The sequence below is a fragment of the Euprymna scolopes genome, chromosome 14, assembly GCF_053919585.1.
Source record: "Euprymna scolopes isolate OS-2025 chromosome 14, ASM5391958v1, whole genome shotgun sequence".
Lineage (NCBI taxonomy): Eukaryota > Metazoa > Mollusca > Cephalopoda > Sepiida > Sepiolidae > Euprymna > Euprymna scolopes.
Genome location: NC_136495.1, coordinates 52,173,764 through 52,186,165, shown reverse-complemented (window position 1 = coordinate 52,186,165; position 12,402 = coordinate 52,173,764). Strand labels below are relative to the sequence as shown.

At 34.7% G+C, this 12,402-nt stretch overlaps 1 protein-coding gene across 3 annotated transcripts in view; it reads left to right on the top strand.

Annotated features, from left to right (window-relative positions):
- Nucleotides 1-7,175: 7,175 nt before the first annotated feature.
- LOC145293008 (leucine-rich repeat-containing protein 72-like) overlaps nt 7,176-12,402 on the top strand; it is a 72,237-nt gene continuing 67,010 nt past the window's right edge. The window contains exon 1 of one of the 3 annotated variants that reach the window (XM_080139277.1): nt 7,176-7,635. In XM_080139277.1, coding sequence (XP_079995403.1) covers nt 7,618-7,635 — 18 coding nt within the window. In that variant the 5' untranslated portion in view covers nt 7,176-7,617. The remainder of the gene's footprint in view (nt 7,636-12,402) is intronic. The other 2 variants (XM_080139278.1, XM_080139276.1) reach the window with 2 other exon arrangements.

Sequence of the window (12,402 nt, the reverse complement as noted above, 5' to 3'; positions counted from 1 at the left end):
GGGTTAAGAGTTTCAGATTTCGCCTTTTATCTATTCTGTCACGTGATTGGACAAACCAGGGAGAAAATGGATTTAAAATCTCGAATTGTGAGAATTAGCTTCTGCCTGTGATTGTATCGAGTGTCGGCTGCTAGACCTACTTCTGTGTAGCCACATAGACATGTTTTTTTTTTATTATTACGCTGTAGTCATGATAACAATCTAAGAGCAGCCCAAGAGGAGTCGAAAACGAATACTGACACTATACTCTCTTTTATTTCTCAATCGAGAACAAACCTGGTCTATGTAAAAGTCGACCTCTAGACATGTTTATTATTGTTTTTGGACTTTGTTGTAATCATCGTAAAAACGTAGAAGCAGTTATGGACAAATTGAATAAGACATCAGACACTATATCAGTATTTCTTCATACAATTTTGCAAGTGTCACAGTATTTGTCACATTGTCAACATTTTTGCATTTTGTAAACGAGTAAGATATAGAAGAACGTAGTCTTTCTGATGGACATATTGATGTTTTTGATGTCGAAAAAAACACCCGACAGTATAATTGATTCTATTCTACAGTCGAGAACAGATCCAGTCTACTTTCATATAGACATCTAAACGTTTTTGTCATTATTTTGGCTGCGTGGTAGTTATTGTAAGAACATAGAGACAGTCTTGGTAGAGTTTTAAAAAGATATTTTACAATATACTTTCTTGTATTCCTCAGCCGATAACATATTCGACCTTCTTTTACGTAGAAATTTTCAGCTTTGTTTTAGCTTTGTTGCAATCACGTTAAAAACATGGAAACAATCTAGGAAGATCCGAAAAGGACAGCTGATATGTACATACAAGAAATTAAATCGAATTGCATTTTTTTTCTTGTTAACAAATATGAATCAATGTTAAAACAAGGGATGACTGAAGAATGAGATCTTGATATAAAGTCATTTATGCCTCACTTAGAAAATTTTACAGACTTAATTTTATACACTAGATCATATTATGAGACTAGCGTGGGTGCCCGGCGTTGCCCGGGTGTTTGGAGGTGTGTGTTGAGCATAAAAAATATATAAAAAAGTGGTAGTAGGCAGGTAGAGTCGAACCCGTACCGCAAAGGAGGAAAAGAACGTGAAAAAAAGTGCCGTCTTTACTGTTGCGTCCATGGCCAAACCGAAAGTAGCGATGGTTTAAATTAAGGCTAGTCAATCGAAAAGAGGGGATTACTTTCGAAAATATCGGCGAAAAAAGCGACCCCTCCTTGTAGAAATGTGCCCAGTTGAGGGTGAAGAAATTAATGTTTTTAGCTAATTTTTCGATATTTGTCGTCTAAAGGGGCGAGCTTCAAGACGGTACCAATCTCGTGAAAATCCGTCGATTCTGTCGAAAGTTTCAGGTAGACATACAAACATACATACATACATTTAAACAGACAGGTGAGATTTATATTTTAGAAGATGAGTTGCCAGAATATTTCAAATGAAAGGAAGCCGAAAACACTTTACCGTTATTCATTATAAAGGATGTGAGAAAAGTTCTCAATTCTGATGACTAATTTTCGAGCCTTCTAGATCTTTATCTAACCACCTGCGCCTGAACTGTGCTTTTTGTCCGTGATATCTCCGCTGGGATCTTCCGATCACTCGGTTGTCTCAATGAAGATTAAAACTAACAATAACAAACCCTTAGATGTCTCTTTTCATTGTGGTGTGTATCGCTACTCTATGGTCGACTGGGACAGTTTCCTTACGTTCATATCAGATATGCTCCTATACTCCATGTACAAAAAGGATATATTCTCAATAGTCTCTGACTTTACAGATTGGCTAACTGTTGCCATAGATAGCTATATACCCTCTAAAAACATCTACAAATTAAACCAAATAGCCAACCGTGGCACACCCCTGAATGTGCTGCTGTAATTGAACATAGAAATCACTATTTTACTTGCTTTAAACAAGACAGATGTTCAGAAACTAAAGCCGCCAATAGGACTGCTAGTAACCACTGCCGAAAGGTTATTAAAAACGCGAGCGAGTCCTTTGGCCTAACTGTTAAGTCTAAAGTACCCGAGTAATGGTTAGGTTCCTACAAGTTTTGACGCATAACAAACAAGGTTCTGAACAGACGCGTAACGCCCATTCCAATCATCATTAACGTATCTGAGATACTTACATCATCTGACAAAGCCAAACTCTTCGCTAAGAGATTCGCATCAAACTCCTCCCTATGTAATAATGGTCGCCTACTCCCAGTATTTCCTCCCAGGATTGTCAGTACTCTGAACGACATCCATATAACTGTTCGATATGTTTCTAAACTTATCAAGAATATTGATTCTAACAAAGCAGTTGTCTCTGACGACATTCCAATCATTGTGCTTAAGAAGCTGCAATCTGAATTAGTTCTAATACTAACAAAGTTTTTCAAGCGTTGCCTTAAAGAAAGATGCTTCGCAATACCTTGGAAAACCTCTCCAGTCTGCACAGTATTTAAAAATTCGATGAATCGATCTTCTGCATCTCAGTACAGACTAATCAGCCTCCTGTTGCTGGAGTTTGTGACAAATAGAGCTGTCAAGCACCTTAGCAAAATAACCTATTCAGCGACAATATGGTTTTCGTTCTGAGAGATCAGCTGCTGATGTTTTGACGGTAATATCACACAGGATCAGTGAATTGGTTGACAATGTCTTCGTTTCTAAAGCAATAGCTCTTGACATAGCTAACGTATTTGACAGGGTCTGGCACAAAGATCTATTTCATAAGACTTTCAGCTACGGAATCGCTGGTAATGTCTTTTCTGCTTAGTTTGTGGAAAGAGATTTGGGTACAATTAAGTGTTGTTCTTGTAAGCACTTGTTATACAAACAATCCAGTAGAGTTACTGGAGTGTATGCTAACTAGTTTGTGCGCAATAAGTGTAAAGCAATAGAAATGGATGAGAACTTAGGTATGGACAAAGTATATTTGGATGGCAAGGCCGTTAAAGTTACGAAGCTATTAAAGCTGTCGAGAAGTTTTGTTACCTTAGTGATATTGTTGGAGCACAATGTGGAGTAGGTGCTAATGTGACTGCAAGAATTTTAAATGGATAAAGTTCGGGGAACCTCTTTCACTACTAATAAGCAGACCGTTCCCATTGTCCACCAAAAAAAAAAGGGTCCATCAGACTGTGATAGTGTATGGAAGTGAAATGACGGTTGCGGCTATGCGTTGCGTGGAGAGAAATTATATGTAAATGATGCGATGGTTGTGTTACATGAGTCTTAATGACAGGCTTAGTTCTGATGACCACAGAGAGAAGTTAAACCTAAACATTATAGAGAGACGTGTGTAGAACAGGAGACTTCGAACGGCCAACTATTTCTGTCAATGAAGAGTACGGAGGGCAATATGTAATCAAGAAAAAGAGAGAGCGGGAGTGAAAGAGAGAAGGAGAAAGAGAAAAATAGAAAGAAAAGTAAAGAAATTGAGGAGAAAAGAAAGAAAAATAAAAGAGAGAAAGATAGAGAGAAAAGGGAGGCAGAGGAAGAGAAAGAGAGCAAAAAAGAGAAGCAAAAATGAAAATGATAATAAAGAAAAAGAGAGAAAGAAAAAGAGAGATAAAAGAAGAAAGAAAAATAAAGGAGAAGTGAGAAAGACAGAGGAAGAAAGAGGGAAATAAAAGAAAGAACAAAAGGGAGAAGGCAGTATAAAAAGTAAAATGCTACATATTTTTTAAGTTTTTTATTTTGTTAGCCATGCTCCCGGAAATCGACGGATAGATAAATTAAGGATTGAATGCCGAAAGACGAAACGTTGAAAGTGATGCAAAATGTGTTTGTGAAAATACAACTATTCTTGCTAAATGTGTTTTTAGAAATAACTCAAACACAATCGTCAAGTTTGACACAATGTAAAGAATTGGCGACGTACGCTCACAATGAAACTGAAAACGGATTTTAAACCTGGCCAAGGTCTCTTTCTCTAGACCAAACATGGACAACCTTTTGGAGATTGAAAAACAGGTTCATATGAGACATGGTTCAGCATCATCATTTCTCTCCTATCCTGATCCACTGGACGCTCCAGCATTGACGATCTTTGTCAAAAAAGAAAAAAACAACAAAAAAAAAAACTGCTGGCTGACCTACAACAGTCCCTCAAATTCTCAAGTCTTCATTTTCTTCACTCAGACACAGTCCAATTTTCTACCGTTGAAATAAACCGTTTCGTTGTTATGCTAAAAGACGTTTTGTTTTGTTTTTGCTTCCGTGTTATGCTTTCATATACTATCGATATATAAAGGTGCATCTTGCATCTCTAAAAACTCTTGACGTATCAAACATCTGATGGATTTGCGACAAAAGTTTGCTTCAATAGCTTTCTAGGTATAGAATATCTGGAAATGTCTTTGTAATCATAAATTTCTTTCTCTCTGATAAGTCTGTGAAAGTAGTTGCTGTTGGTTTAGTTTGGTTAGTGATAGGAAAAAACTCTTCGTTTAGTTTTTACTACACATGAGGAGAAAGGGAAATTATTCATAGTGGTTGCAGCTAGACAAGTTTTTGCAAATGTCAAGTATGTAATATAAAGAAAAAGAACTATTGCAGAATGTTACCGGCATTTATTCTCTTCTTCTTCGTATTATCATTGCTTCTCTCATCTTTTTTATTTCTTTCCTCCCTCCGCATCCCATTTCATCTTCATATCACATCACCAAATATCCACATTACTAAGGAATTCATCCAAACTGTGACAATGATAATATAATTATGAGATGATATTATTGTAAAAAATACTCAATAAAGGATTAATACCAGCACTAGCTTATTCGTGAAATCTTACCCGGTAAGATGTGTGCCTGCTCTTGGTATAGGGCTGTATTTTCAATTGCATCCCTGAACAAATAAACAGAAAAAAGACATAGATAATCGAGCTAATTAAAATGAACAAAAAGCCAAAAGAGTTCATCTTTTTCTCTTATACTAATGAGCCATCACTTACAAAGGCCAAAAGCTACTCGAGGATAAGTGTTAATGAGGAAAGCAATCCTCTCATAATATTGTTCATCACCCAACTGACAAGATAAAATGAAATTTGATTACTTAAGAGAACGGCTTGTTGACATTGAGCTTGAAGACGACCATTTTGCAGTTTGTAGAGAAACAGTCTCATGGTAACATGTTCAACAAATGATAAGTTCTTGAAAGATAACTCTGGTCATTGAAATTCCGTTTGGTTTGGGTTACACAGACAGAAAATTCTTTGCAGTTGTGCTAGTATGACGAGATTTTACTGTTAATGTATTACAAGGATTGATTACAGATCTGAGCTCAGTCGAGCACCTGTCATGAAAATAGTGAAAAAAAAAAGACTAGCAACGCCTCTTCTGTAGGGAAGAGACTGTAGGGAGGAAGAGATTACGAAGATGATATTGCACTCTGTCAAGACAAGAAAGAATGTTCTGGGAGGATCTTCAGGTGTGGCAGCAAAAATTCCATCTTAGGGCCTATCCTATTTTTTCTTTTTTTGTGGGTTGTTTCATACCAGTTTTAAGTTTTCCTTGTGGTGCTTATATCTTTCCTTATATTGAGGCTTGACTTTGTGTCACATCAAGCCCATGTGGGGAATTTGATGGATAGGGACAAGCAAGAAAAAGAGGCTTTAATGCATCATGAAAAGCAGACGATGCAATAATCTCCTAACGTTTGAAGCTTATCGCAACCACAGATGGAGAGGATCTTATCAGTAGTCAGGTATTTATTGGAGTCGTAGAATGAACCAACCAGTTTTCTAGAAAACTTAGCAACAGACTTGATAAAAATCTTTAATTTCCTATCTGTGGAAAATGTCACTGTTAAGAGCTTACTAAAGCACATAGCTTCCTTAAGAGAAACAGGAATGTGTTCATTTCAATAGGCCTATAGCGAAAGGTTGAAACACTGTATTTACCTCTCTCCCATTGTGTTGGGATGTGACACAAGGTCAGACAGTGGGATGAATGGGTTAGTACCTCTAAAGGAAGAACACGGGGCCTTACAAAAATAAGTATGAGTAGCATTCCCTGGGAGGCAAAGTTTGCGAGGGTGAACCTCCTAGAACTACCCAGAACATTTGCCTCAGTCCAACAGCTAAAAAGTCACTGTCGGACTGATTGCTGAGATCAGAATCTCGACTGGCGTTCTATTGCTTACGGTTCTTTAACAATTAACATGGGTATTCTATTTATTTATGTTTTTTTTTTTTCGTGAAATGGGGAAAGGCGTGTCTGGTTAATTTTAATGCATCTAAAACCAAGCTGCTATCTTTCCATAATCAATGCTCTGGGTTCCGTTTGGCATCAATTGAAATGAATGTTTCTCGTCTTGGGGAAGCTCCATGTTTTGACAAGCTTCTAGATCTGACCTTTACTCCTGATCTGAAATGGAACACGTACATGAAATACGTTGCCAAGGTCGCTGGAAAAATGGTAGGATCGTTCTACCGCTCCAGTAGATATCTCACTGCTGATGCAATTCTCTACTTGTATAAGATCCAAGGACGTCCAAGAATGTAGTACTGTTGCCACATCTGGGCAGGAGCTGCTAGAAGCACCTTATCTTGCTTTGACATGGTTCAGAATAAACTTCGTAGCCTAGTTTTTTCTTCCCTGCAACCTCTTTCCCACAGAAAAAGGGTTGCGAGCCTGTCTCTGTTCTGTTGTTATTTTCATGGCAAGTGCTTGTCTGAACTTTAATCTGTGGTCCCCCCTCACTTTTCACGAAAAAACACTCGTATAGCTGAAAACACTATCAATAATTTCCCCCACTCTTTATCTGTGCCTAAACCTAAACGTAGATTCCATGAACAATGCTCCTTTCTAAGAACTGCACGCCTGTGGAACTCTCTTCCGTTTGCCTGCTTTTCAGCTAACTACAAGAGGGTCGTCTTCATGTCCAACGTAAACAAGTTCTTGATGAGCTGTTTCTTTAAGTAATCCAATTTACCAAATTTCCACTACTAACGATGACTGCGGTATTGTACTATTGACTACCGTGCATTCATTAATCCTTATCCTCGAATGGCCTCCGGGCCTTGATAAGTGGTGACTCCTTTGTAACAAAAAAAAAGAACTTGAAAATGGATAACGTTATAAAATTAGTTTTATTTTTCTTCAAACGTTATCATTAGCCCTTTATGACGTCGCCCGTTTTCAAGAAAATAATTTCTTGTAAAGCTATCAGCCAATGTCAAAGTTAAATCCAAGTGGTCACAGGTGATCGAGTTTCAAATAAATCTAAACCAGTCGCTTCTTTCGATAAAGACTGTGAGAAAGGGAGAAGGGTGGCGAATGGTTGTGGGTGACCACGTGGGGTGACACAAGAGGACAGTGAAGTCACCATGGCAACGATCTACAATGAAGCGAACTCAACGATAGACTTCACTGTTCGCTTGTCAAAAGTTCGACATTTTTATAACTTGCAGAATAATATGAAAACGCATTTCATTCTTTAAAACTATTAAAGAAGAAAAAGAGCATGTAAAAAAAAAAAAAGAGGGGGAAAAAAGAAAAAGAAAAAGATCTGTTTTTGTCGGTAGTGGTGAGAATCTAAGAAAAGAAATACTCAAATAGTGTCAACTTCTGGACGTCAATAAACAAAACACTCATGGACTTTCTCAAAAAGGTAAGACTAAATTACCGTATACTGTTTAATGTAGAACAACGATTTAATCGAGGTTTTAATACGTTTACTTATCAATTTTCGTATCGTTCATTTTAGAATGAAAAAATACTTTTTACAAAAAGAAAATGGAGAGAACTTACATATTATTAACACTAAGTCCGGGGGTGATTACCAGACGGATTAAGGAAAGCTTTATTTTAGGCTTTTAAGTCTGAAATTAGTGATCACGTAAAAAAAATCGACCGCTATTTTTGATTGACGTACTGTGCTAAATGAAACTAATGAAACAAATTTTGAAATAACAAAACTCACAAATAATTTCAAAAGTTTCAAACTATGCAGGTCAGTAGAATTTATTTATTTATTTATTTATTTTATTTATTTATTTATTTATTTTCATTTGGTAAAAGTTATTTATGGTATATTTTATTTGTTTTCGATCCTCGACTTTTAGCTCTACTACACTTTTGCCAAAGTATAATTTACCTGCTGATTTCTTCACATCTGGACATGTGAAATGCGTATTCTTTGTTCATAATTTTAATGAATGTTCGGTATTTCTATAGATGGGGGACACAAATCTGACCGTTTATGGCCGAATCGTCGCCGAATTCCTCAATTAGTACCGACATTAAATGAAACGACATTTTCTTTTTTCCCTGACTTAAGTTAAAGCTAAGTGGCCAACTATAGTCAAGAGCAACCCGCAGACTCCCTTTTCATTAACTGGGACTCCAAGGTGTAGGGGAAGGCACCACTCCATTCCCAGGATTACTCCACTTGCCCTTGATCCCCCTCCTTATAATGCTGAGTGTTTGAGAAGTGGGCACCAAGTACCATTTTTTTAAGTCTTTAGTATGACTCGGCCGAGGATTGAACCCTTATCTCCTAGCTTATTAGCGAAGATTCTTACCATTATGATGAATAGACTAACTTAAGGTTAGGGTCAAATATTCTCCTCCACTCCATGTTACGAATAGGGTTTAATAATTTTCTTAAAATCATTAAGTGAATCAGCTTTTGTTTGATTTTATTTTACGAAGTTTCTTCAATTTTATTTATAGGGAGCCTAAATATTTTTTTATTCTAACCTTACTTAACCCTAACCAAAATACGGTGCAATATAATTTGTACGTATTGCAATTTTGTCATCTGCGTTTTATAAATGTTTTCATGCCTTTCAAGTCGTAATCTGCTTTGGTCATTTACGGTTCGTTTCGTAAATTGAAATCCGAAACATTTGTGTCGATATGGCTCCCCTCCTCAAGAAACACTCTTTTTTATTTTATTTATTTTTTTTATTAATGGAGCGGTATTATCAAGGTCAAATGCCACTCGAGAATAAGGGTTAATGATATTAAATCATTATCAGTTGCAAGATGAAGAATATAATGAGAGGATTGAAAATGATTAATAGGACTGAAGTAAAATTTGATTACATTTGATGTCGGTTTATGATAAATATTTCTTAGCTAGTTGTATCTACCCGGCGTTGTCCGGGAGTCTTTCATTTTCATTTTTATTTCGCTCGTTTACACTTCAACCCACTCATTGTTTTTTTCTTTTAATTAATTTCTTGTAAGAAAATATTTACAGCTTGTTTAAAGATAATTCAATAAAGGGATATATATATATATATATATATATATATATATATATATATATATATATATATATATATATATATATATATATAAAAATGTAAATTTGGTTCGTTACAAAAGAATAAAACCATATTTCTACGTTACCAATTTATTTGAAATTTTCAGACAACCCATCTTTAGAGTCGAGGTATGTTTTTATGTTATTAAAATAAATTTACCTCGCGAATTATTAAAATATTAAATAAAACAAATATATTTTTTAACCGTTACTGCGAATCTGTTCTGTTGATAAAATTGAACTTCCGGTTCGATTCATTTCACAGCCACGAATTGACGAAAGATTTCATTTTCTGTTAACTCGATAAGTAAAAAACAAACAAAAAAAAACAATTCATTTGTTTATCTTCCAAATTTTTTAATTTACACATCTTTTCTTTATTATATAAGTAAAAAAAAAAAAAAGTTTGTCGCTTGCTATGCTAAAACAAAGTTTTTTGTTTTTTATTTTTCTAATTTCAAAATATGTTGCACCATTATTGTGATGTTTAATTTGCAGTATATTTCAATTTAACTTTTATTATAAAAAGTTTGAGTTTATGATTTGTTTCCTGCAAAAATAAAAAAAATACGCTCTCTGAAAAAAACAGGCAAAACTAGCTGGTAAAATATGTAAGCCTTCTGGGGAGCTAACCGCTTCAATATAATTCCAGAAACATATAGTGAGAAAACACGGAACATTTTATATATTGAATATACTATATTTATAATTTTTTTATTGTAGGATTCTCCTGATCTCGCGGGGTTTTTTTTAAATCTCAGTTGACAACATTACATGCATCACTAAAAAAACACTACAGGCTTAATATAAACAGAATGTTTTTACAATATCGGTAAATTTTCAATGGGTTTAATTACATGATTATTGATAATGTAACCATGTGATTGAAATTTAATTTAAATTAACCACACGTGGTCGCAAAATGAATGCCGACGCTCAAAGTGTATACACATTTTGACTCCCTTTACTTAAAAATTCACCAAAAATCAGTAAATTAACGAATTTTAATGAAAATTGCAGTGTTTTTAAAATAATGATCGCAGAATATAATGAACTAATTATTTTTACTTAACTCTTAGTGAAAATGTTTTATTTTGTTTAAACAAAAAATGCCTTTACTAAAGTTATGGTTTTCAGTAGTAAATAAAAAACGCAAGAATTTATTTTTGCTTTTTTTAAAGCATCGTAATTTGTAACAATAAAAAATAATTTTTACAGTAACATTACGAAAAAAGCCCCTAAAGTCCGTATTAATGAATTCGATATAACTCGAAGAAAAATGAATTCTCGCATATTATTCAGGAAATTAAAGATTCAATTAGATTCCTATTTCACTCACCTAAATTATTTAGGGTGAAATGAGTTTAGGAATTTATAGCCAAACCTAAATATTTTTTTTTTTGGTAAATATCCAGATACGCTACTACAGAACACCGACCACTCTAATTTGTCTTTTTTGGGGGGATGTTGAGGGGCGCGCGCGCCCCAACATCACATCTGCCCCCCCCCCCCGCTCGCGCCGAATGTACAAAGTAAAATCTTCGGAAAATGTTAAATGGTGTTCTAATTGGTAAATGTCGGTGCGTTACTTACGGAAAATTTGAAAATTCTATGTTCCAGGTAAAAAAAACAACAACAAAAAAAACAGATAAATTACCCCCCCCCTACTCCAACTTGGTGTGCTTTCCTTTTCTTATTTTATTTCTTTTTCAGCTAATTTAAAATTTTCCACCCAAAAAGCGCTATAATGTATTTTTGAAAATTAGAAAATTCTATGTCCTGGAAAAAAAAACCCTCCCCCCCAACGTAGTTTGCTTGGTGAAGCCGTCGTTTATGCTACAGCGTGCATGCGCGTAGCATAAACGGAAGCTGCAAAATGGTGGAAAGAAGTTCGTGGGTTCAGGGGTAAATACCATGCAAACGGTAAATTTGCCCCAAGTTTGACTATCAGATTCGCTGTCAGCGACCTCAATTACCTGTAAAAAAACAAATTAGAGTGGTGGGTGTTCTATAGTAGCGTATCTGGATATTTACCTTTTTTCTTGCTTAAAAAAAATAGCATTAATACAGTAAGTTAGGTAAAATTTGCATAGAATGCTCTGCTTTACGGTTGTAAAAATGGAACGGAAATTTGAATTTCGTTCCCTTTTAAATTCGGTACATTTTTACATTACGTCCAACTCATCGTTCACATTCGACACGTCAACTTTATAGCTTTTCGGGTATTCTGGCAAGGTTAAGGGTGTCTATTCCGAAAGCCGTTCTTAACATGGGTAGATTGGTAGGTGTGAAAGAAATTTCGTTAAAAATAGTGAATAATTCCACCCCGTCTTTCCAAGCTTATAACTCCTCGAAAAATGTAACTCAAGCCCTAATTTTTTTTTTCAATTAAAGGAGCAAGGACCAAGGTTTCATAAAAAAAAACAAAAACAAAAGAAAAAACAGACAACGTGGTTTAATAAAACAGGTTTTAAACTTCGAACTTTACAGGTAAATTTCTAAAAAACACTACTTTTTTTGTTTTAAATTTGAATATATTACTTATTGACCTTTTCTCTTCAATTTGTGATATATAAAACTTTGGTGTGTAAATTAATTATTTACTTTTTACTAGACATTTGAAAATGGGGGGCGTGAATTAAAAAAAACGTTTGTCTAAAATATTATATTCGGTTTATTGGAAAGAGCATAAAATTTCACATTGAGCCTGAAAATATCGTAAAAATAGAATCAATAGAAAAATTTTGATAGATTTTTAAAGTTTAAAAATTGAAAAATATTGAGTTCGTAAAATTCATTACTGTTTTTAAAAAAAAAATATTTCTATTACTTTTAAAACAACTTTAATAGTTTATTTTGGAAGTATAAACCATAAAGAAAATAAACAACCCACTTTTAAAAGAGAAATTACGAGATTTTTATATTTTATTCGCAGTTTCGTGATAGAGGTGTAAAAAATTCCTACAAAAATGCTGATACATCTACTAGATTGGAGTGTTTATTCATTGTAAACGTACCCGACAACCTATAAATCGCGACATTTCCAATGTGAATGGTAAGCTGGACTTATGTAAAAAATAACAAAAAGATATACCAAACTGACCT